At 33.6% G+C, this 27435-nt stretch overlaps 1 protein-coding gene across 1 annotated transcript in view; it reads right to left on the bottom strand.

Moving 5' to 3' along the window:
* LOC141402729 (venom serine protease Bi-VSP-like) overlaps nt 1–19691 on the bottom strand; it is a 54484-nt gene extending 34793 nt beyond the window's left edge. The window contains exon 1 of the mRNA XM_073984611.1: nt 19054–19691. Coding sequence (XP_073840712.1) covers nt 19054–19144 — 91 coding nt within the window. The 5' untranslated portion in view covers nt 19145–19691. The remainder of the gene's footprint in view (nt 1–19053) is intronic.
* Between the last annotated feature and the right edge of the window lie 7744 nt (nt 19692–27435).

The raw sequence follows: 27435 nt of genomic DNA, 5'->3' as shown, positions 1-27435 counted from the left end.
TGCCTAGCATGCGGCAGAGGCCCGCATGACACACTGCACACTTTCAACTGCCCTGCCAAGCCCACTCAACTAGCTCCAGTAGGTCTGTGGTTACATCCCATCAAAGCAGCCACTTTCCTAGAGCTAGAGATAACCCTAAAGCCAGATTATGTATAAAAGCGAACATACATTCATATCAAATATTGTTACAACAACAAACCTACCAGTTGATAAAACTGTTCGGCCACCAATGTGCAACTACATCCTCAAACTCCGTGATATCTACATAGAGAAAGCACATCGAAGATGGATCTTAGAATCTGGATGCAGGATATCCAAAACAATCTCGTCTGTGTCTGTGTTCTCTCGTCGTAAAACGCTGTCCCTCCTCCTAGTTAGGAACGAAAACCACTGTGGGACTTACCACAGGTTACTGCAGAATGAGATATCTAACATCAAAATGGGATGACAGTGCCCAGCAAAAATTTGGATCCGGTAGTCATTACGTAACCCATTACAAAGTAATGTAAACAAGCTTCTTTTCCCATTTCAAGTAATCTGAAAAGTAATGGGATACTTCTTAAAAAAATTACAAGGCAAACCTACTTACTTTGCTCCTCACTAAGTAATGAGGACGGTGGCACAGTGAGTGTGTGTCCGACTATAAATCCTAGGGTTGTGTGTTCAACGCTCACTGTCGGCACGCGAGTTTTTTTTTAATTAAAAAATAACAGTTCGTGGTGCACATGTGTACTGCACATTAAAGTTCTTAAGCAACCCTTAATGTTCGTGTGCGTGGTATAGTGTGTAGTGTCTTTGGCTAGAAATCAGAGGGTTCGTGTGTTCAACTCGCACAGCAAGCGAAATAAAATAAAGTAAAATAAAAGTAAGAAGTGTGATGAAATTAAAAAAAATCTCTACACAACTGTTCTAAAAATATAATTTTTTTCAACTTACTTTTCAACTTCTAGTGGCCACAGAATAACTAGTTATTCTAGTGGTCATAAAATAACTACAAACTGAGTGCGACATGCCCTTGTAAAAATAATGGGGAAGAAAGGGGGTTTGCGAGTAGTTACGGCTGCCAAAAATCCCTTACAAAACCCATGATTTTGGGAGGACTTTTTTTGCTGGGTGGTACAGACTACTGTAGGCTATGTGAAAAGAGATAGATACTGTCGAACATCTACTTTGTAGGTGCCCCTGTTTGCATACACGAAAGCACCAAATGTTAGGTATATATGATATAGTTATCTCACCTTCCTATCAAATATATGTAGATCGTATTATCCTCTTCATTTTTGCCAAGCACCTATGATGGCTTGGCAAAGGAACCTAACTACTAAGTTTTCGTTCTATCTATATCCAGCACACCCATCGATAAACAATGGATGTCCATCCGCCTGTTGTAATCACTCTAGCATCCAGAAAAATAGAGATAGGACGCAGACATTTTTGGCAGGATGGGTCTTTTGTTTTGTTGCCAGGTCAAATTGGAAGCTATATCGGTCCACGTTTTAATATAGTCCCCATATAACGGTACCGCTTGATATAAGACATTTTAGCGTTCCTAGCCACATTTTCAGACCGAATTAGCTATAATTCCTAGAGGTAACAAAATTTATAATTGGAGACATAAGTCCTTGTTTTGGTATAGCCCCCATATAAAAGTACCACCCATTTAAGTTGTTTTGGCGTTCTTAGTCACATTTTCAGACCGAATTAACTGTAATTTGACATTTGTGGTTCCTAAAGGTTTGCTATAGACGTTTATAGCTACATTTCCACATCGAATTCGCTATTTAAAGATGGAATTTTGATCCTAGTGATCAAAAAACTTATCTTCCAAAACTGTGGACATAAGTCAAAGTTTTTGAATAGCCTCATAGAACTATACAGCCCCATTAGAGGTATTTTTCTGACCGAATTAGCTGGAATTTGGCATTTAAGGTTCGAAGTGGTTAAAAACAAGTAAGAAAGTATCAGTCAGCTGAGCCGAAAGAGATATACCTTCAGCCAGGTACCCGAAGAAAAAAAGTTAACACAATACTTCTTTAGGTTTTTTAGCTGTTGGGAAAATTTTCCAGGATGGAAAGGGCCGAAAAAACTACATGTTGCAACAAAATTCAGAATGATCCAAGACGAGTGTATTTTTTCCAAACTTTGGGTAGGGTGTACCCGTAGGAGTGATCCGATGTAGTACATATTCGGACCTAAAACAAATCTGTAGGAAATAATTTTTTTTTTCTTTATTAGTCCATGGATATTTTCCTTACAGACTATAAAATTAAAAATGTTGTACTTAATTTTCTGAATTTAAATATATTACAATTTTACTTTTCAATTTACAAAGTTTGAGCTAAATAGATTTCTCTCTTAAATGGTTATTTTACCCATTAGCCAGTTTAGGTGGTGCCGGTAGGATTTTCTGGACCTTTTTGGGTCATTATCTCAGGAAGTATGGACTTGCCCACGAAAAGAAATTACAACGTCGTAACAGGGGCCGCAAGTGCAACCTGCTGCATCACAAATTAATAAGATTAGAGAGGAGTTGTCAAACTATACTTTTTCCAATTGTTGTGTGGGAGGTACCCAAATGAGTGGACTGATATAGTCCATATTAGTAACCGATCTATGCCTGAAAGTAATATTACCAATAGCAAAGTTTGGCTCAATTCGGTTACCCCCTCCCTTCGGTTACTCATGCCCACAATCCAAAAAAAATTTTAACCATTGTGGGGAGGTACCGGAAGTAGTGGACCGATATGGTCTATCTTCGAACTTAAACTAAGTTTGGACAAAATATTGAAAGACCCAAAATTTGAAACAAATATGTTGATCCGTTCGAGAGTTATCGTGTGCTCCAACTACGGCACATGGTATTATATGGGTTGTTTGCAGTTTTTGTGCTGATTTCTGAGGATGTATGGACTTGCTTCTGAAAAAAATTATATCATCGTAATGGGGGTAGTGAATACAAGTGGCCGCAACAAAAATCAAAGCGATTCGAGAGCAAGACTAAAACTGCAGTTAACCAAAATTTTGTGTGGAGGTACCCGAAAGAGTGGACCAATAGGGTCCATAATGGAAGAAATGTCACGATGTGCAAAGTATGGACTAATTCGGTAACTCCCTTCAAGAGTTATCGTGCGGACAATTTTTCCGAACATTTTTTAACTTTTGTGGGGGAGGTACCTGAAGGAGTGGATCGATATGGCCCATCTTCGAAATTAAATCAAATCTGGACAAAATATTTCGATACCCAACATTTGAACCAAATCGATTGATCCGTTCGAGAGTTATCGTGCGCACCAGCCAGTCAGACAGACAGACGGACGGACATTGCTAGATCGACTCAAAATTGTCTCAAACGGATATCGTACAAACATACTTGGGGTCTAAAACCATTATTTCGATGAGGCACATTTTTGTTCGTATCAAAGTGTATATACCCTCTATAGCCTGAGGGTATAGAAATTGTGGACGGACTTTCGTAGGTCTCCCTTGTCCCTTATGGGATGTTTGTGGAACAATTAATTATTATGTTTTGGAATAGCTCCCATATAACGGTACCACCCGAGTTAAGGTGTTAATTTTTTTATTGTCTACATTTGCGGCCTAATTTGGCTGTAATTTGGCATATACGATTCCAAGTGGTGAACAAACTTCTCCGCTTAAAGTTGTCGACATAGGCCCACGTTGTGGTAGTTCCCATGAATGAAAAATAACGGTAATTCCCGATTTCAGTTACTATAAATTTTTTAGCAGACCGCATTAGCTAAACTTAGGTATTTGGGTTTCGAGGTAGTTAAAAAAAACATATCCATCTAAAATTGTGGGTATTTGTATTTCCCAACAGAAACAAAGAAAGAGTTTAAGGCCATGTTTACACTATACAACACTGAAAATGCAAACAACTTCTAGTATGGATTTTTTGAAAGTACATATTTAGACTACAAAAACCCTAGTTGGGTTTTGTCCTGTCAGATCTAGTTCGGATTTTATGGGCTCATCTAAACCGGGCTAAACCTACACTTTTTTGCATTTATCAGGCCTTTATCTCAGAAACGAATAGGAATTTGGCCTTGCTGTCTTTAGCAATATTGTAACCCTAAACTAGTAGAACTTATCTTTTGAAAAAACCACATAAGAAAAACTCCATCAAGGGCATCAAAATCTATAAAATATAGAAAATTTTACATAATTGCTGAAATTCTGGTCAGTATCGGCTAAACTATTGGGAGTTGAACCAAGTAAACTGTTGCAAAAATCTTCCAAATAAAGTTCTCAACAATTCTTTAGAACATTCTGAAACTCTAAAATGCTTACTTCATGTTGTTTCAGCGGTATTTTGAATCATATCTTTTACAACGCGTATTTCAAACACATTTCACACCAACAGTTTATTCTCGCATTGCGGATTTCACCGCATCATTGACATCTTTATTAAATCGTCGTTGATAAATATACTGAAAACAACGTGATAGAGGTATTTTACAACAATGGCATGTTCTGAAGAGTTGTGTATTACATTCCAGAGAATGTTTTTCCAAAAATTAACGGTTTTGGAGATACGGTGCGAAATGTACAAAAATTGTGAAATTTTTGCATATATTTTGAAATTTGAGGCAATATATGTAGTTTTTCGAGTTCATTATTTCTCCAAATATTTTATTCTTGTCCTTATCTACAAATTTGCTTCAGAGGTCAGAAGAAGATTAGCATTGGTTTCAGAGATATAGCCCCGAATTTCTTTAAAAACTCAATATTTAACCATCTTTAGATGTGGCCATAAAATCAGAGCTGGATCTGACACAACAAAACCCAACTAGGGGTTTTTGTCGTTTGGGTCTGTACTTTCAAAAAATCATCCGTTCGAATTGTGTTTATAATCGTACTATAAAGCTTTTTACTTGTTTAACCCACATAGAACAAGATTTTTTGCGTGAAAACTTAAAATTTTATATGAAAATTATATTTATAAGGCTTTTTAAGCATTTTTTAGAAAATATTTTTTTCTCTAAAACGTAAAGTTTTCCTGTAATCGGGCCTTCTTTTAAATATGCCGAATACTTGGAAGAGTAATATCTGTGTATTCTTACATGACAATCCCTTAATTGTTGATGTAGAACATACTCTTACTATATTCCTAACAAATCCCTGACTTTATATGAATGTAACATTAGGTCTGTACAATAACCCAAAAATTTTTACAAAATCGTACAAAATTTTACTGAATGCTGTCCGATAACAAAATTATCCAGCAAAAGATAGCGATTTTGAGAGATTTTTGTGACTTAGAACCTGCAATTTTTTTCTTGGAAAATTAGTCCCGTAAAAATTTGTAAGTTCGGCCAGCTGACTTTTTATCAGCTGTTCAATGTAAACAACTTGAAATGTTAACATTTTTGACAAGAAAATTTTACAATTTTACATTTTTGTCTAAAACGTAAAGTTTCCTGTAATCGGGCCTTCTTTTAAAAATGTCGAAAACTTGGAAGGGTAATATCTGTGTATTCTTACATGACAATCCCTTAATTGTTGATGTAGAACATACTCTTACTATATTCCTAACAAATCCCTGACTTTATATGAATGTAACATTAGGTCTGTACGATAACCCAAAAATTTGTACAAATTCGTACAAATTTTTACTGAATGATGTTCGATAACAAAATTATCCAGCAAAAGAGAGCGATTTGAGCGATTTTTTGGGACGGAGAACTGCAAATTTTTGCTGGGAAAATTTGTCCCGTAAAACTGTTTAAGTTCGGCCAGCTGACTTTTTATCAGCTGTTCAATGTAAACAACTTGAATTTCACAATTTTACATTTTTTAGATTTTAAAGCGTTGGTCGATAACTTTCTGCAATTTTTCTTGCTTGAGAGAGTAAAATTCACTGAGAGAAGTTGCTGGAACTTGCTGACTAATTATTGTGGGAAAAAATTTTTAACGCATGTTTAAATTTTTCATAAAAAGTCGAAAATTACAAAAAGTCGATTTTTCTTAATTTCTTGCGTTTAGGTCAATTGCATGGAAATGCATGGACCCAATAAAGCTTTATTAATGTGGAATGATAGATAATAGGCAATACTATAACAAAATGTAAAAAGCCACACAAAAATATGTGAAAATATCCGAGTTTTACGTCAATTTTGCCAACCAGTTTTTGTGACGTTTAAACGATCAGTGGCTTTAAGTGGGTTAATAATTAAATAAACGTTGAAGCAATCCATATTTCAATAATTACACTTTCATGCCCTCTACATTTCAATAGTAACAATTTTCATAGTTTTGTACCTTTGTCATTGTGAGTTTGTAAATATTCCATTTTCCCATTGTGATGGATTCATTGTATTTTAAAGTTAACTGACAGAATGCAACCATGTAAATAATTTATTCTACTACTCTTGTAAATAAACTCATTAATTACTACTTTCGATATACCATTTTATGCAACTGTAAACTATTACTAATATATTTACGCCCTAATATTTCTTCTCACGATTAGTACTTAAGCTAGAACAAAATTCAATAAAATCGCTCAGTTTGTGATCTACATTCTAACGCGTTACATAACCATCAGATAAGATCACAAAGAGTGGTCTCCATTCTAACACGTTATGTAACTATCAGATAAGATCACAATGAGACAACTTGTCCGTCCGGCAGTATACATAAATCCTTGCTTGTGTTTTCATATACAATCAGACACCAGAGATTGTTATAATGGCGCCCAACTCGTGGCCATGTATCGCGACCACACCAACCATAATCTGTGAGTAATAGCCGAGGACAACAACAACAAAACCAATAGCACAGCGTAATTCTTGGAACGACCAGTTGCCGCATTCGTATCCAATGATGACCCACAAGAAGAAAATGCCTGGTGGAAAAGAAGCTTGATGAATCAACAACTATGTACGATGTATGAGTTTTACTCCAGGGTGAGGTAAACATACATCCACCTCTGCTGTCAGTTATTCATCTTTACTCCTGCAAAATGAACCGCGAACCATGTTGAGAAAAAGAAGGTTGATGAATCACCAACAATGTACGTGTACGATGCAGTTTTACTCCAGGGGGAGGCAAAATACATCCACCTCTACCGTTAGTTAGTCACCTTTACTCCAGGGGGAGGTTCCGCAGAAAGTCTTCAACGCCATCTTTATGCAATTACTACAGTCTTATTGGTACAATAGCAGTTTCAACATCCGATTGTTCCTGATGCAGTCCATCCTAAGCAGAAGCAACAATCCTGATGCTGGTTACTATAGAAGTTCAACAATCCGTAATTTCTGATACTTCATCGCGACGCTTTCAGCATCAGAGGGGGAGACTGAAGCAATCCATTTTTCAATAATTACACTTTCATGCCCTCTACATTTCAATAGTAAACATTTTCATAGTTTTGTACCTTTATCATTGTGAGTTTGTAAATATTCCATTTTCCCATTGTGATGGATTCATTGTATTTTGAAGTTAACTGACAGAATGCAACCATGTAAATAATTTATTCTACTACTCTTGTAAATCAACTCATTAATTACTACTTTCGATATTCCATTTTATGCAACTGTAAACTATTATTAATATATTTACGCCCTACTATTTCTATTTCTTCTCACGATTAGTACTTAAGCTAGAACAAAATTCATAACCATCAGATAAGATCGCAAGGGGTGAACTCCATTCTAACACGTTATGGTAACAATCAGATAAGATCACAATGAGACAAAGTGCTCCTCCGGCAGTCAACAACAACCCTCGTCTGTGTTTTCCTGTACAATCTACACCAGATTGTTATAACGTTATTTTAGTCATAAATAGGCAAAAGTTCATTCATTCATATGTATTCTTATTGCCGCCATCATCTTTGATTGAACAAGTATATCACGCAATAGTCTGTTGAGAAATTACCTTCCTAATTTGTATTCCTGTAATTGTCGGCTGACATCATAAGATTTGAAATAATAATGAAATATAAAAAATAAAAACAATTAAATATTGTTGCTTGTCATATAACTTGTTCTACTGACTAATTGTTGGCAATTTGCACATTTAAATAATAGTTTATAAATAATTGCTTGAGAAAATGAATTTATATAAATAACGACAAGAACTTGCCATTTGTTTAATTGCTCTACTTTGTTTTGTTCTCATTTTTTAAGAAAGAATGGACACAAAATAGTTTATTGACAATAAACTTAGAAGATTTCATACTATTGTGATTTGAGTTTCTTTGTTTGCAAATGCACATTCTACCGGTTGTTGACAAAATATTTAAACAATACATACGTCTAATATTTGTATAGCAAATTTAAAAAAACGTGTTTTATTTAATATTTTTAAACAAATTTAATTCATTATAATACAATCGTATCCATTATTGTTTAGAATTTTTAAGACTTTGCAAATTACAAATTATTCCCATAGTTCCCCAGAAGTGGCAGCGCTTAAAAAAGTAGTAAAGTGTTCCATCATTTTCACCAGCCATGCACGCGCCTTTACGAAAACTTTAAACACAACTCTCTTTCCCATACAATTGCCAAGAAGATAGCATGCTCTTCGTGTGCATCTCTGATTTTCACACATTAAACAAATGCTGCTATTGTTTTCCCAAGTGGGAATTTTTTTTTTAATTTCAACAGATTTATATACCCAAGCAATTGTGAATGAAAATATTTGTTATTCGCTCTCGGCTTTAGAAAAAAAATAAATAAATAAAAACACACCTTTGTGGTTAATTTACATTAAAAGTTCAACAACTGTCTTCTGACGTCAGTTTCAATTTAAAGCCATTGGTAGGTAGCCAGTCAGCCAATTGTTTTAACCTCCTACTAATTTCAACTGACAAATCAATCAATAGCTACATGCTTGCGGCGGGCTATGCGGTCAGCATGGCTCGTGACACTAATAATTCAATGCAAATTATTTAACTTTGTAAATTAATTAATCATGTTTGAAGATTGTGAGAAGTTGATAATGTCGTAAGAAAAATTAACTCTTAACGCTTAGTAGCGACATAATAATAAACAAATAATATTAGTAATACTGATGATAATAATTTAGCTGTATGTCTCCGATGACAAATGATAAACTCAATATGATGTTGTGTTTTTGCATGTTTGGGCCTTTAGTTTCAATTTAGTTTTTTTTATTTTCAATATAAATGATATTAGGAAGGTACTAATTTGAAAGCAAGTAATTTGTATTAGTCACGATCATAAGATATTTAGCCACACTGAAAACAGAGTTTTTGACCACAACCTTTAAAGATTTTGATGAATCATTTTAACTCGAAAGTATGATTTTGCCCAAAATTATATAATCAATGTCAAAATAATTTATTTTAAACAAAAATAAGACTGAATATTTTTTTAGATAAGTATTTTTTAGATAGGTATGCAGATTGTTAACGACTTTGATTTCGTTCATTTGAATATTTTAAATTAAAACTGGAATTTGGTTTTAATTTAAAATATCCATATTATCTGCGCAAATAGACTTAGTAAAAAATCACGATTTCCTCAAACATACAAGAAGAAACCATATGTATATGGGAAGTTCCGAGTGAAATCGGTCTCTTTGGGAAAAATAACCAAAAGTACTTATCATATCAAAGAGGGCAGGCTGGGATTAGAACCTGGATCTCCAACAACCAAGTGACACGGTTGCCGGCGTCTTAGCGTTGTAAGCCACCATCAACTTGTCAAAGCTTCCGATGACAAATATTGATGATCAAATCTGCTGATAGAGAAGGACAAATGCAAATAAAGGTGGAAAAATTCTGTCATAGTTTTTGTAAACAAGCTTTGAAAAATATTGTTGTCAGCCAAGTCGGACTGTAGGAAAAGTATGGAATTAAATAACTGACATTAAAATAAATAAATAATTTTCAAATATAAAATTTTCGAATGATTTGTGGTATAAATGCTGATTTCCAAGCTTAGCCTTCGTTCACCCACTAAAATAACATTCTTATATGCCTGATGATCGGACTTAACCACCCGTGATACGTATCGGTGGATTCCTAATGTGTCAATGTACCTCTTGGGTCATAACAGCTCGACTCGAAAGAGAATTAATTCAAATATCACTATAAAATGACCTTCACCTTAATAAGGCCAACCATAAAAGATTATAATTAATTTAATTAATCGAGCTATATGACCTAAATAATATCGTTCTAAGCAAGACCACAACGAACACCATCGGTATACATTTACAAACGATCTTAGAACAGTGCCTTAACTGCACATAGGCACAAACGTTGAAATTTTGTGGGAGAAGTACCCTAAGAAGAGGACCTATATGGGACAATTTAGAAGTTAAACTGAATTTTGACAAAATATTAGGAGATCTAAAGTTTGGACCAAATTGGTTGATCGTTTCGGGAGTTATCGTGCTCTACATCCACTACCCACCCAGCAAAATGTCCGATGCCAAAGATTCCATTCAATCATAGGTGAAAGTGATCTGGCATGTCATCTTTTTAGCATCTTCATTGATGAATTTTATATGAGCGTAGACCCCAAAAGATGCTATTCATTTTTGGATCCAAAGCATGTCATTTTCACCAATGCATTGGCATGTCATTTCCACCAATGCTTTGGCATGTCATTTTCACCAACCCTTTGCAATGACATTGTGGTGACATTAGAGTGGTTGTGATTTCGAGTCTCCGACAACATCAAGCCTATTGTAAATTATTATTCTTATATATTTAGAAAAATGTGTATAAATAAAAACACAAAATTCATCTCAATTGGATCGAATGAATGGGTTCAAATGCTGATGAAAAGATCGGATCTTTACGAATTCCTTTGCATGGTTTCAAATGCTAATGAAAAGATCGGATTTTTCACGACTTCGTTTGAACCAATGCAAAAGATGACATGAAATCACGTTATCGCATGGAACCCCTTCCTTCAAATTTTGATGGGTACATATGGTGACACAGGAGTTTTTTACCCATTTCAGGCTGTTTTCTAAAGAAGTATGGACTTGCCTCTGAAAAAAAAAACCTTTACCGTCGTAATGAAGGTAGCGAATACAAATCGCTTCAACAAAAATCAAAGTGATTCGAGAGCAGGTCTTAAAGTGAATTAATCCGAAATTGTGTGTTAGAGGTACCAGAAGGAGTAGACAAATATACTCCATATTCGAACCTGATCTATATCTGGTAGATATATTAGGATGTGCAAAGTATGAATTACATCGGTCACTCCCTTCAAGAGTTATCGTGCCCACAATTTTTCCGACCATTTTTGAACTTTTGTGGAGGAGGTATCTGAAACAGTGGACCGATATGGCTTTTCTTCGAACTTAAACTAAGTTTGAACAAAATATAACGAAGGCCAAATTTTGGACCGAATCGGCAAAACCCTTTGAGAGTTATTTTGCGCTCTAACCTCTACACACGGTGTCACAGGGGCTTTTAGCAACTTTCAGGCTATTTTCTCAGGAAGTATGGACTTGCCCCTGATGAAAATTGTACCGTCGTATGGGGGAAAGTGAATACAGGTTGCTTAAGCATAAGGAAGGAAGGAATCGACCGATTAAGCCCATATTATAACGTTATTTAAGTCTGGTAGAAATTTCACGATGTGCAAAGTATGGATCAAATCGGTTACTCCCTTCATGTGTTATCGTGCGGCGCACAAACTTTCCGAACATTTTCGAACTTTTGTGGGGTTAGTTCCGGAAGGAGTGGACATAACCAATCTTCGAACTTAAACCCGTTAGCATAAATGCTGAGGCTATAAAGATTAAATTTTTGATATCTCATACGACATATGCAAACAGCGCACTATGGTTGCAAATGCGAATTCTTTGTCATTCTTCTTCTTCTATTGTTCGCAGTTTTAAAGTAAACACTCCAAAACCACAAAAACAATGTTTGGTTGTTCCAAATGTACATTTACCGTTAAACGAGAAGTGGTCAAAATTGAGACTGGTTTGTTAATAGAGTGGTGTGTGTAGTATTTTGTGATATATAATTTCTGTGGCAATAAAATCGCACCAAGAGAACTAAACAGAGCAAGGTCAAATATGAAAAAGAAAGATACAAGAATGAACATAGTTTAGTTTTCTAAAACGAAGAACGAAAGAATGTTATCAACACATTCCTGAAAGCTCCTTAAATTATTTATTTTTTAATGTCAAAAACTTTTTTTGATCTGTGTACATGAATAAAAAATCATTTCAAGTTGCGTTTCATTGCAATAAATTACACATATTTTTTCAAGCTACATCATACTCGGAAATATTTGATTTTGGCTGATAAAAATTTTATTTAAAATTTGCAATTTGTCTTCTGAGTGATCAGAAAATCTCTATACCAAAATTGTTAAAGTACATCCAGGTTTGGATATACCCTCTAATAATAACACTTTGCAACAAAATTCATTTTTTTTTTCAAAATGATGGGAAAAACCGAGCAGATTATTAAAGTAGAGCTAAAAATATGAGACACTTGTAGCGGCGTTTTAAAAGTTAACATCAAAAAGTAACCAAAGAAGGCGGGGCAAGTTCCGCATATTTCTAGTTTTTTTTTTTTGAAATATTCGAGATAAGATATCTTGAATCCTTGCATTTTAGGTATATAGTGTCTTTGGCAACTTTGTTGAGGGGAACCTCAATCCTTTAAAATGTGATCATATCAAATCCAAATATTCTACGAAATTGTTCACCATACAATTTTACTATAGTTACTCAGAATACACCAAATCTGTAAAACCTTTCTAATCGCCAGGAATCTCTAAAAATGAACCAGTAAGGAAAGGATCAAAGTCGGGCGGAGCCGACTATATGATACCCTACACCACTGTGAATATGTAAAATATAAATCGGAGCTATATCCAGATCTTAACCGATTTTGATATAATTTGGCACATTTATTTCCAGACCGAATTCAGTCACACATTCCAAATATCATTGAAATCGGACTTATATATCGTGTTTGGAGCAGAAAATACGTGAAATCGGCCGAAAATATATATGGGAGCTATATCCAAATCGGAACCGATTTCGATATAATTCGGCACACTTATTTCTAGACTGAATTCAGTCAAACATTCCAAATTTCATCAAAATCGGACGTATATAGCGTGTTTGGTGCACCAAATACGTGAAATCGGGCGAACATATATATGGGAGCTATATCCAAATCTGAACCGACTTCGATATAATTTGGCTCATTTATTTCTAGACTGAATTCAGTCACACATTCCAAATTTCATCGAAATCGGACATATATAACGTGTGTGGTACAGGAAATACGTGAAATCGGCCGAAAATATATATGGGAGCTATATCCAAATCTGAACCGATTTCTATATAATTTGGCACATTTATTTCTAGACTGAATTCGGTCACACATTCCACATTTCATCGAAATCGGAAAAATATATCGTGTTTGGTACAGAAAATACGTGAAATCGGCCGAAAATATATATGGGAGCTATATCCAAATCTGAACCGATTTCTATATAATTTGGCACATTTATTTCTAGACTGAATTCGGTCACTCATTCCACATTTCATCGAAATCGGAAAAATATATCGTGTTTGGTACATAAAATACGTGAAATCGGCTGAAAATATATATGGGAGCTATATCCAAATCGGAACCGATTTCGATATAATTCGGCACACTTATTTCTAGACTGAATTCAGTCAAACATTCCAAATTTCATCAAAATCGGACGTATATAGCGTGTTTGGTGCACCAAATACGTGAAATCGGGCGAACATATATATGGGAGCTATATCCAAATCTGAACCGACTTCGATATAATTTGGCTCATTTATTTCTAGACTGAATTCAGTCACACATTCCAAATTTCATCGAAATCGGACATATATAGCGTGTGTGGTACAGGAAATACGTGAAATCGGCCGAAAATATATATGGGAGCTATATCCAAATCTGAACCGATTTTCACCAAAAGCAATAGCGTTCTTCCTATGGCTTAAAAAGTTGTAGTCCCCAATTTTTAGCTGAATCGGACAAAAAGTGCGACCTGTATGTTGCGAACAAAAATACATGGACAGACGGACAGACAGACAGACAGACGGACGGACACGCATAAATCGACTCAGAAAGTGATTATATGTATATCCCCAAAAGGAACTGTGGGTCTATTTCGTTTCCTTTTGTATGTTACATACAAATGCACAAAGACATAATACCCCTTACCACTGTGTGGTGTAGGGTATAAAAAACACGTTTTAGGGTTAAAGTCGGACTTCATCTGAATTTATTCAAAACTGACCCACAAAATATAATTTTCGTGAGATGTCATCAAAACCAAATATGTTCTTTGTCAAATTTCACTATTGGTCACCAAAGAAAAGAAATGTCCATTTACATTATATATCATGAAAATATCAGTATCAAGTTTTCTGAAAAAACATGAAATGATTTTCAAATTTTTTGATGCATTTTGTTCCTTCTTTTTTCAAGTTGATAGGTGAAAGTAATATGAAACTTGGTTCTATGTGAAAACTGTCAACAGAAGACAAATTCTGCACAAAATTTCATTGTGAGTTTCAGAATAAACGATACATCTAGGTATACTATTTCCTTAAGAAAATTAGATTACAAATTTGTATTTTTTAGCATGAAAGTATGTTTTAATTTTGGACTCTTAATTTTACATAATTCTATGCTGGATCAAAATCTAACAAAATCCTTACATTTTTGGGGATATTGTTAAAAGAAGAAATTTTCCAAATCAAATTTCACTACGAGTCTCCGAATAAAATAAATCTGTAACCATAACTTATACCAAGGCATATTTACATATATAAGGTAAATGCATGAATTACAACAACTAACAAATTTACAAAAACAACATTGTTGTTATTGAAAATGTAATGTCAAAGAAAATATTGAATAATGGGGTCGTTCTTAAAACTGTCTCAGGAAAAACATAAATACATTTTGAAAGTCCATTTTGTTTTTCAAAAAAGTCAGGCTTAATCCCATAGTCGTTGTTTTAATATTTTATTAAAACAACTTTAATTTATTAGTGGGAAAAAATTGGCGATGTTTACCAAGGGGTAAGGCAGGGAATACTATAGTTTCAGATCTCGCCACAGATCTTCATCAGTTCCCTTATTTCTTGTTTTTCAACAAGAAACTTTTTATACCCAAATGTCAATAGCTAGCTCAAATAGATACGTGCGCAAAGAAACACTCTGATCGAGAATTTCTTTGGCACTACCTAAACTCTAGGAACTTCACTTACAAACAAGCCTGACTATTTTGAAAAACAAAATAGAAGTCGTCATCCCAAACAAAAAACGCCAACCCTCCTAATTTTGAAAGTCCTCTAAAATAGAACAAATTTGAATCAAAATGTATATATAAAGCATTCAGAACTGTCGTAGGTCATTTTATTACATGTTTAGGATGAAAAGAACTATTTTATGGTAGCAAATTTCGAAGTTTTGAAATTTCATGAGTAGAAATTTAGAAATTTCATGAGTAGACCCTATTACATTTTAAAAACCAAATTTACAAAAAAAAGTAAAAATACAGCTGATTGTCACTACTACCTTAAATAAATGTGTCTTGACTTATAAAATTTTTATCAGGCGACTTTAATCCTAAAACGTGTTTTTTTTTGTTAGAGATTCCTGGCGACTAGATAAGATTTACAAATTTGGTGTATTCTGTGACCTATATTAAAAATTTATGACGAACAATTTTGTGGAACATTTGGATTTGATATGATCACATTTTATAGGAGTTTTTAAAAGATTTCGAAATAGGACCAAAAAGACCGCATTAGGGTTTAAATTTTTAACAAAAATATTCCCCACATCCTTCTCAGCAAAGCTGCCATAAACACTATATACCTAAAATGCAAAGATTCAAAGAAATCTTAACTCGAATGTTTTGAAAAAAAAAACTTGAAATGGGCGGAACTTGCCCCGCCCCCCTTGGTTACTTTCCGATGTAAACTTTAAAGACGCCAATACACGTGTCTCATATTTTTATCTCTACTTTCATAATCTACTCAGTTTTCCTTGTCACTGTTTTATTGTCGCACAGTGTAATTTAAACATTCGTCTAGAGAATAGGTCTTTGGGTCCTTTTGATACCCTCAGCATTTATGCTAACGAGGGTATATACACTTTCATACGGGCAAAATGTGCCTCATCGAAATAATGGTTTTAGACCCCAAGTATGTTTGGAAGAAATGTGTTTCACACAAGTTGGAATCGATTTAGCGATGTCCGTAAGTCTGTCTGTCTGGCTGGCAGGTGCGCACGATAACTCTCAAACGGATGAGCCGATTTGGTCCAAAATTTGGCTATCGTAATATTTTATCCAAACTTAGTTTAAGTTCGAAGATGGGCCATATCGGTCTACTCCTTCAGGTACCTCCCCACAAAAGTTCGAAAATGTTCGGAAAATTTGTGCGGACGATAACTCTTGAAGGGAGTAACCGATTTGGCCATACTTTGCACATCGAGAAATGTGTACCAGACTTAGATAAGGTTTCAATATGGGCTCAATCGGTCTACTCCTTCGGGTACCTCCCACACAAAATTTCGAAAAAGTTCAGTTTAGGGCCTGCAACTTCTATTCACTGCCCCCATACGACGGTACAAGTTTCATCAGGGGCATGTCCATACTACTTGAGAAAATAGCCAGAAAATAAACAACTTTTTAGAACATATGAAGATTCTAGGAACGATTCTTCAAGCTCAAAATTCGATTATTTTAGATCATAAATAAATACCAAACCTTTCAAATTTCCTTGAGTTTTTAACAGTTTGTTATTTCCAAACCTGAGCAGGGGGAATGTTAAAAATAATTTAATTGTTCTTGAATTTCAGCCCTGAGAATCATTCCTAGAATCATATGTTCTAGAAAGTTGTTTATTGAAATCTTAGGTAAATTTTTGTAGTTGACGGTATCCTTATTTTTTGGGCGGTTGGGTATCTTTGGACCAGAATTGGAGAAAAAAAGTGTAAAAATTGAATATTTTCAAATATTTTCAGTGATGTCTTTGCTACATTATTGCAGTTGGTTGTTTTCTTGAATATTGAACGGTTTAGTATCTGTGGATCAGAACCAGAGAAAACAGGATAAAAATCCCATTTGCTTTGTTATTTTGACCTTTAAGAACCGTCTATACAGAGTTCATATGTTCTAGAAAGATGTTTATTGGGATCTGAGGTACATTTTTGTAGTTGGTTGTTTGCCTCAAATTTGATCGGTTTGATAGCTGCAGACCAAAATTTTTAAAAGAAATTTGACCTTGGCAATTTTAACCTTGCAGATGAAGTTTGATGGATTATATGTGTTCACAATTTTTGTTCCTTAAGACAAGACCTACAACTTTGCCTCTGAGATGAATTCAAAACTCCTAACGGTTTGGAAGATATAGCCTTGAAAATTGACCCCTTTTTACATCAAAGCCTCAAACCTTTGGAGGCCTTCAACCGCGAAAGTTGATGAGATAGCGAAAAACGGCGAGACACTATTTTTCTTCTATTTTTTGTTCTTCTATCACGCTGCGGTATCAGAATATGGTTAATAATTTTCGTGTTGCACAGTGTAATTGACCAGCAGGAGAAGGATCAAAGTCGGCACAGGCCGACTATATGATAACCTACACCACAACGATTTCAATATAATTTGCGAAATTTTTTCTAGAACAAATTGCGTCACATTTTCGAAACTTTGTCAAAATGTCTACCCAATATGTATATGGGAGCAACATCCACATTATTCGGCAAGCTTTTTTTAAGACAAAATTTCCCGACAAATTCAAATTTAATCAAAATTGGAGATACGTAGCGAGGGTGGTGCACCTAATACCTAAAATCGGACGAAAAAATATATGGGAGCTATATCCAAATCTGAAAATATTTCAATATAATTTGGCTTTTTTTTGTCTGAATTCCAAATTTCACTAACATTGCACTTACATACATAGCGTGATTGATGCACCTAATATCTCAAACCGGGCGAAAATATATATGAGAGATATATTAAAAACTAAACCTATTTTCATCAAAAGCAATAGCGTTCTTCCTATGGGTAAAAAAATTATCTTTCAATTTTCATCTAAATCGGACAATAAAGGACACCTGTACGCTGTGAACGGACAGAGAACTATCTGCAGCTTTGAATGACTACCAAAAGCTCTCAAAAAAAAAAGATAAACCTCCCATCAACAATGCCCGAAGCAATCAGTGCAGTGAGCGTGCGAGCAAAGATATGCAAGACTTATAAGACTCCTGCCGTAACAAGGACAAAATGCCACTGAGGTTAATCCTTTCCAATGAATATTTAACACAGCGTCAGGCAAGAGAGCGCACATGTGCTCTCAGTAAACGGTTCTCTCTCCACACACAATTTAACTAATTGCAAAAGTTTGCACTCCCTCAATGACACCCACAAAAGAATGCAATAGAAATAGATGGTGCCTATCGCTCTATTTGCTCTGAAATAAAAATTGATGAATATTACAGCTATTCTTTTAGATAAATTCACCACAAAACTTCAAAATATATGCCTTTAAGACCTGTTTAGGCCGCTTCTTCTACAAATATTAAGTCTTTCAACTTCCAAATTTACCCACACACATGTTTTGTTTAATTTCCTTAATGGAAAATTAGCATTTCAATTAAATTCCTGACCACAATTTTGCAGATACATAAAAAACTGATATCACATTAACATTAAAACCATTTTCAAAATAAAATCAACGAAAAATTTGATATAAATAAAACATTTTGTTAAAATACTTTTGATGTTTTTTTGTTTCTTTTCCAATACAAACTCAACACAACAACAATAACAAAAAGATGATCACTTAATTGATATTCAACCGGTTGTTTAACTTTTTAATTTAATTAATTAAAATGAGTTTATTTCTATTGTTGGTATAATGAAGTAATCAAAGCTGGTTTATTGAATTTATATAATATATTTGGCAGAGAAGAAGAACAACAACGGCAACAAAATAACACAGGGTTTTTTTTAGATACCCATTTTTTAATTTTTTTAAACACAGTTTTTAGAATTTATTTTTTAACACATACCTTGTCGAAAATTACGTTGTGGTAGTACCGGCACTGTTATGCACGCCAGAACAATTAACACCGCAACGTAGCCGCCGCTGAATACTCTCATGATGTTTAATTATTTTTTGTTATTTCCCACTTCTATTTTATTAAGAAGAAGGAATCTTAAATTGTATTTTATTGATTTTTAAACTTAGAAGTGTTAATTGGCACAACAACAACTACACGAATACACTGTGTTTCCTTTTTTTTATATAAAAACCGGTATAGAATAAATAGACTTATTTAGAAAAATAATTCTTATATATTTTTTTGTTTAATTATTTTTAAAATTATTTTTTTGGCGTAAATATTCCAAATATAAATTATTAGCATTCAATTTCCTTTCCTATTTAACTTTTTTCCGTGCCGCCACTTTTGCTTGTGTACGAGTACGCGTTTATTTTGATACTGAACTTGAGTTTCTTAAGTCGTGTCTAGAAGAAGCGTTATTCGTACTAACGTGTTTTATAGCTTTGGAAGTTGTTCAGTTTTTTCTTTCGTTTTTTTAGTTTGGTTTTTGTCTCATGTATCTGACCAATGAACAGGTTGCTATTTTTTACAACAACAACACTAACAGAACAGTCATGTCTACACCGCCTGACTAAAATAAATGCAAAACTAGAAATATTGAACACACTTTCGATGAATCGGGAGCAGATGGATAATATCATATGTTATAGATGCCAATCGGAATTATTCAAATGTTCAATTGATTGAAAGTTGATTTATGTACCTTTTGCCTAATGAATAAAAAAGGTATATCCACTTTGATACTATAGAAAATTTTTCGATAGTTAGAAACAAATCCGTTTCAGATAATTGACTAAGTCATGTCCGTCCGTTTCTCCGTAACTCTCGAACGGAGAAACTGATTTAATCTAAACTTTGTATAGCCTTATATATACGAGGGGCACTAGAAAACTTTCTGGCCTAGGCAACACGCAGTATCGCCAGGCGTCATTTTAAATTTTTTTGGATTGTTTGACACTTTTTAGCCTAAGCGTACTCCGTTTGACATACGACCCTTAGGTTATGACTTTTTTCATCAAAAATGACATTTTTTTCTCAAAAATTATTTCCTGTAGATAGAATTAATGAACTTTTGCCTATTAATGCCTAAAATAACATACATTCCAATTTATTTTAAAAAAGGTTCCGCACAAACCAATTTAAAGAAAAAAAATTGAAAAAATCTATGAAATGAAAAAAATTTTCCTTCTTTGTTTTTCACCAATGTGTTTGTTATTTTTAAATTGTTGGTTACTGGGCTTTTTTGGTCAGTTATAGTTTTAAATGATAATAAAAAGAATTTTATTTCATTTTTGCTCGACGTTTCGTTGGCTTTTTTCCAACGTTATCAAGAGCGTCTTTTATTTGAATTTTTTCTTATTTCTTCGTCGTTATTTATTCCTTATAGTATTAAAAACTGGACTCCACAACATACACTTAATACAATAACACTGTACAACACAAAAAAAAAATACAAGATAATTCGGCCAAATTATGAAAGAGGGCCGAGAAAAAGAAGACACGTGTATCGGCGTTTTGAAAGTTTACGTCGAGAAGTAACCTAAATAGGAGTGGCAAGTTCCGCCCATTTCTACAGGTTTTGAAATATTCGACATCAGATTCCTTGGAATCCTTGCATTTTAGGTATTAAGTGTCTTTGGCAATATTACTGACAACAATGCGAGGTATCTTTTTATGAAAAAATTAACCCTCATGCGAGTCACTAAAGGGGTCTTTTTGGTCCATTTTTTCAAAAACGTTTAAAAACTCCTTTAAAATGAGATCGTATTAGTTCAAAATATTCTACTAAATTATTTGTCATAAAAATTTACTATAGGTCCCCGAATACACCAAAACTCTATATCGTACCTAAACGCCAGGAATCTGCCAAAAGTAAAATCCCATTTTAGGGTTAATGTTGTACTTTATCTGAGTTTATTAAGTTTTGTCCCACAAAACGTCATTCCAGACAGAAGACGTCAAATACAAAAATATTCTCCATCAAATTTCAATATAAGTCGCCGAATAGATGAAATATGTATTTACAACATATATCAAGAAAATATATACATCAAATTTGCCAACAAAACACCCAACTATTTTTTGAATAAATTAGTTTTGTTCTTTTTTCGGGTTGATGCATGAAAATAGCATGAAATTTAGTTTTAGACGAAAGTTGTTAAAAGAAGAAATATTCTACACAAAATTTCACTATAAGTCCCAGAACAAACTAGATGTCTAAGTAAAACACTTTGTTAAGAAAATGACGTTACAAAACTAGATATTATAGGTAGAAATTATTTGTTAAACTTTTAGACTCTTAATTAAAATTTATTCCATACTGTTTCAAAATCTCCTAAAATACTTCACTTTTTGGGGATTGTGTCAAAAGAAGAAGTATTCCAAATCAAATTTGATTATTAGTCTCTGAACAAATGAAATTTGTAGCTATAATAGTGTTTTACTTAGATATATAGTTTGTTCTGGGACTTATAGTGAAATTTTGTGTAGAAGATTTCTTCTTTTAACAACTTTCGTCTAAAAAACTAAAAAAACAGGCTGAGCCCGGCTGGGATTTGAACCCACGTCCTTGAAAAACATATCAAAAAATGTTGTCATGGCGTGTTAGCGTTCAAAGCCAACTCATAACTTCAAAGTCAGCGCAAAAAGCGTTTGTCATGAAGAAAATACATTTCTGTGGCCAAGTATCCGCGTTAATGTACAAAAACACATTTGCTTTTGAAAAACGATAAGTTCTAGGACAGAGAAGCCATTACATAGTCGATACGTTCGAAGATTTGCTTTACCACCAATGAAACCAGGTAACGTAATTTGGTGACTATGTGGGTTCGAGTCCTTGGCTTTCCTTTTTCACTTGCAAATAATTTCAGATCATCAAGCTTACCTCTAAACGAGAAAATTAACAAAAATCGTTAAAAAATGATCTTCGCCCTAAAAAGGCAAAATTTCAAAAAATAAATTTCATGTTACTTTCATGCATCAACCCGTAAAAAGAACAAAACTAATTTATTCAAAAAATATTTGGGTGTTTTGTTGGCAAATTTGATGTATATATTTTCTTGATATATATTGTAAATACGTATTTCATATTGAAATTATATTGAAATTTGATGGAGAATATTTTTGTCTTTGACGTCTTCTGTCTAGAATGAAGTTTTGTGGGACAAAACTTAATAAACTCAGATAAAGTACAACATTAACCCTAAAATGGGATTTTACTTTTGATGTATTCGGGGACCTATAATAAAATTTTATGACAAATAATTTAGTAGAATATTTTGATCTGATACGATCTCATTTTAAAGGAGTTTTTAAACGTTTTTGAAAAAATGGTCCAAAAAGACCCTTTAGTGACTCGCATGAGGGTTAATTTTTCATTAAAAAGATACCTCGCATTGTTGTCAGTAATATTTCCAAAGACACTTAATACCTAAAATGCAAGGATTCCAAGGAATCTGATGTCGAATATTTCAAAACCTGTAGAAATGGGTGGAACTTGCCACACCTATTTAGGTTACTTCTCGACGTAAACTTTAAAAACGCCGATACACTTGTCTTCTTTTTTTCGGTCCTCTTTCATAATCTGTGCGGGGTTTCTTGTAATTTTAAAAAATGTTCAATTTTGTTGTACAGTGTAATTAATAAATAATTAAATATATAAATAAAATCACAGTTAAACTTAAGCTACTTTTATCACAGAACCGTTCCTACATTATCCTACAGTATTCAATTGCGATAATGTAGGAACGGTTCTGTGATAATTTTAAAATTTTTAATAAATTTTAAAAAAGGTTCCATACAAAGCACTTTTAATTTTTATGATATATGAATGTACAGTATAATCTCCATAAACCGGATACCACATGTTTTGGCGGTGTCCGGATTATCGTATTGTCCGGATTACCGAGTAGCTACGAAAAACAAATATTTTTGTGTTTAAATTATAAATTAATTTAAAATTTATTCAACAGAAATATTTTATTGGACATAAACTTGTTCTTACATAAATTATATGCATAAGTTTTAAAAATAGAATTTGAAAATATGTACAGTATATTAAGATTTTGACTATTTGAAGTGTGAGAACAATGACATCATCGGAATCATTTATTTCTATGGACAATAAGGTGTAAAAGCTATTTTTTCTAGATAAGTGCGGCAGGAAAAATTTACCACCATGGTGCAATGTTAAACATCCCTGGAACACTTTATACCCGGGTTTGATTTCCAGGTGAGGAAACATCACATTTTCACAAATACATCTCAGCATAATATTGGCGACTTTTCCCAAATAATTCAGAAACTTATCTTCTAGTGGTGTCATAAGACTAATATCATTGAAATGAGATAAGTATCACTTTTCCCTTCGGAGATTTTTTTGGGAACATATATAACCTAGCCTAAAATTTCGAATGATTTTAAAGGACATGTTTTGTTAGCCAGAAATTGAACAGCATTATTAGAATAATTCTTATTTTCTATTTTTGTATAAAAGCCTTGAATTACTTAACAAATAAAATTTAAAATCACTTTTCCGGGCTTAAGTCAACCATTTCGTCTGATAGATTTTGGACCTTTTGCCTTTCTTCTATTGCAGAGTTGTATGTCTAGTTATTAACTCGTTCCTTAGCAAACTTATGACCTGATTCACAAACATAGAATATATTATTCTCATCTGTCACATTTTTTGAAATTTTAGGATAAGTGGTTGGACACAAGAATCCTTCGAAAACTCGGAACAAATTTATTTTCCTAAGGAATTATGTATTTAAAAAGCGAATTCTACGGAAGTCCCACACACCCAACCAATATGCTATGATCGTTTCGCTGGTAGTTTAATTCTGCTCATCAGGCATATCGGATGTGAATGGCTAGAAGACAAAGGCTGATTTTGATAACTTCTACTTATACAACCATTATTACAAATTTGCAGATATGAAGTATTTTTGAAGCCTTTTTTACCAAGTCAACCTAGTGTCTTGTCTAGATTCATTTCAATACAAACTCCTTAGGTCACGTTAGCTTGATTATTGAAGCCTTTTTCTTACCAAGTCAACCTAGTGTCTTTTCTAGATTCATTTCAATACAAACTCCTTAGGTCACGTTAGCTCGATTAAAATTCAATTAATTAAAAACTTTCATAAATAATGACCTTCGTCCTAATAAGACAACAATAAATAAAAATTATTTTCATTTTGGCTTTTAAGCCAGTTGCATTCAAATCGTATTCAGCACTCCGAGTTATTTTACGTTTGCTAATACCGCTAATTTCTCGTTGGAAATCGAGCTTAATGATCAATAATGCATCTGAAAAAGGAAAGCCGACGACTCGAAACCACCACTATGTGACACACAGAAAAAAATCGGCGATAAAAAAATTATCATATTGACGAAATTCGATAAAATTATTTGATACAATAAAATTGTAATATTGACTAAAATATTTATCGATTTTTTATATGGAACTGATAAAATATTTCAAATATTGACATATCAAGCAAAATGTGGAATATTTTGATAAATATTTTTGTCAATAGGTGAAATATTTTATCATTTGTATTTTTAATTTGTGATCAAATAATTTTATTGAATTTTGTCAATATGACAATTTTTTTATCGCCGGAAAATCGATAAATTGTTGATAGAATCTTTGAATTTTATTATCAAATGGCTAACATTTTTTTTTGTGCATGACATGTTTCGCCTTTAATAAAGGCTCCTCAGACATATCGGATTTGGCTTCGCTATCATCTAACTTTGAAATGAATGAATGAATTAAAAAAACCAAATTACTACTCAAACAATAAAATAAGTATCTTAAATAACTCAATGTAAAAGAAAACGAAAATTAAATAAAATTACTGAGTCTACAGTGTAAATATTTTCGGTGTCCGGATTACTGCGTTGTCCGGATTAACGAGTGTCCGGATTATCGCGACTATACTGTATAATGAATATATGCTATAAAATGATATATATGTCATAATACGATGATAAAATTAGTGAGAAACAAACGGTTATATCATTTTGGTTATGTCGTGTGCCCCTAACGACCATGTGTTGCGTTGTTTACAGTGCACTATAGGTCAAACGGGTCATTTTATTGGCCAAAAGTCTTAATGTTAAAACAAGTATTCGGTTTAAGTTAATATAGAGTTTTTAGATTCAGGGAGAAAAATGGAACAACGTGGGCCGGAAAATTAACCCTTTATGGACCAAATACACAACTGGTTCCTTAACCCTATGGGGGCAAAAACTGGAAGGTCTGTTATTTGTCTACAGAATTGAAGGCATCGACATCCGATAAGTTCAGAAGGTTTTTTGGAGTGTTTTATTTTAGTTTTAATGTGAATATGCATTAAAATGATTACCTTGAAAATCCCACAATATGATGTGAGATATTTTGACTATAACTGTATATATTTATAAAATATTTGTAAATAATTTGACTTTAGAACACAGTAGAATGCTGTAGACTCCAATTAGGCTAACATTATTTGGTAAGTCAAAGTTAAAACCCATTTAATAACTATTTATGCACATAAATGATGATAGGAGGGCATTTTTCATAAATATGTACCGAATACTTTCTAACCAAATCGTTACTTACGCTAATATTGTGATTTTGTTTCACCCTGAACGTATAAAAGTAAACATATTTCGTTAACAAGTTTTTAAAGATATTTGGATAATACATATTTGGCAGCCTGCCATGTAACGGTATAATTTCTCATACAAAAACAAAATTTATTTTTATTATATTTGAAGTGTTTCTTACAAGAAAGTAACACAAAATAAGTGAAAATACAAAGTGCGAAATCTGACTTTTGGCCAGTAAAATGGGCTGTTTGACCTATAGTGCAGTGGCTTGATTGAGACACCTCAAAACATGTTTTTGAACGCTTTTACAGCATCTTCTGGCGACGAAAATTGTTGACCAAGAAATTTTTCTTGATGTGCTAGAATCAAATTAAGTCATTGATCCCCAGTCAGGGCTGTATGTTTGAATCGATGTGTGAGACCGAGCGTTGTAATGATGCAGAACAATTCGTCTTCTCTTGTTCGCTTTTCGAACTTCTAAGGAGACTTAAGGCAAAAATGGTGGTGTAACACTCAGAATTAACCGTCCTACATTTCTCAAGCCGTATAGTCACCACACGGTCAGTTTTGCCGAAGAAATAGGTAACCATTTGCTTCGAAGGTCTTCTTCCATGAACAACTTTCATTGGAATTTGGCTCGCTTTCGAAGACCCAAACGGTAGATTTTCTGCGTTGTTTCAGGCCTTTAAGCATAGATCAAGGATTCGTCGTTTGTGACGATCTTATAAATGTCGTTTGAAGTACCGCGATTGTTTTTTTTTTCACTATTTCTTTGCACCAATCCACAAGAGCCTTTTTTTGAGCGATTGACCAATTTTGCTGGATCTAACGATGCTGGATGCGCATCCGGTTTCAGTAGCACCCATCAAAAATACGTCTATATACACATATTTCAAACAGATTCTTCAAGAACCGCGGATGTGCCTCCACATTCTATTTTTGGTGAAAACCCCATATTAATCGCGAATCTCTGTAATTTATGACACGCGTTTTCGCAAATATTATAATCGCGTAAAATATTTGAAAGAATATCGAGGTTTAGTACGTGGATTTGTCAAAATAAATTTTTGCTGATTTTCCTATTTTCAGGGTATGTATATCCGCGGTTTTAGTGGATGGATTCGATCGCAGAAGGTCTGATCAGATCCGTCACGTAAAAAAACTAAATTCACGCGGGGTACAAAGGAAATTGAATGGCACTTGTAAATTTTAAACGCAAGAAATAGGTTTTTTTAAAAAAATTCACGCATCAAATATTGGCCTTTAGACTTCAATTACAAGGATGCTGTAAGGAGCACACTCATGAGATATGCATTAAACGACGAGTGTTATAATCCTATTGTGAATTTTGAATATTATCTTGTTGCGCGTCCGAATTATTAAAACAATTCAAAAAAACCCCGAAATTCCGGCTTCAAAATGTCAGCATCAATTTTAGGTGGATGCAGTGGATATATCGAAAAATGATACACCAGTATCACATTGCCCATGAAGTATTCTTTGAGTCTTTCTTTGGGCATATGTCTATAAAATGTAAGGTTAAGCCAAAAATCGGAAGGGAGCATAAAGAAACTTGTTGGCTTCAACCCATTTTTACCTATTTTTTTACATTGATGCCAACACAGCTTCCATGTAAATTAATTTTAATGGTCGACCTTATGGGATTCCTCCTAAAACACTTCATTTTAAAGAATGTATATCATACTATGTAGAATATGTTAACAGTTC

The sequence above is a fragment of the Musca autumnalis genome, unplaced genomic scaffold (assembly GCF_047663935.1).
Source record: "Musca autumnalis isolate F117 unplaced genomic scaffold, ASM4766393v1 scaffold_4, whole genome shotgun sequence".
Lineage (NCBI taxonomy): Eukaryota > Metazoa > Arthropoda > Insecta > Diptera > Muscidae > Musca > Musca autumnalis.
The sequence above is the reverse complement of the archived record's forward strand: the minus strand, read 5'-3'. Positions and strand labels throughout refer to the sequence as shown.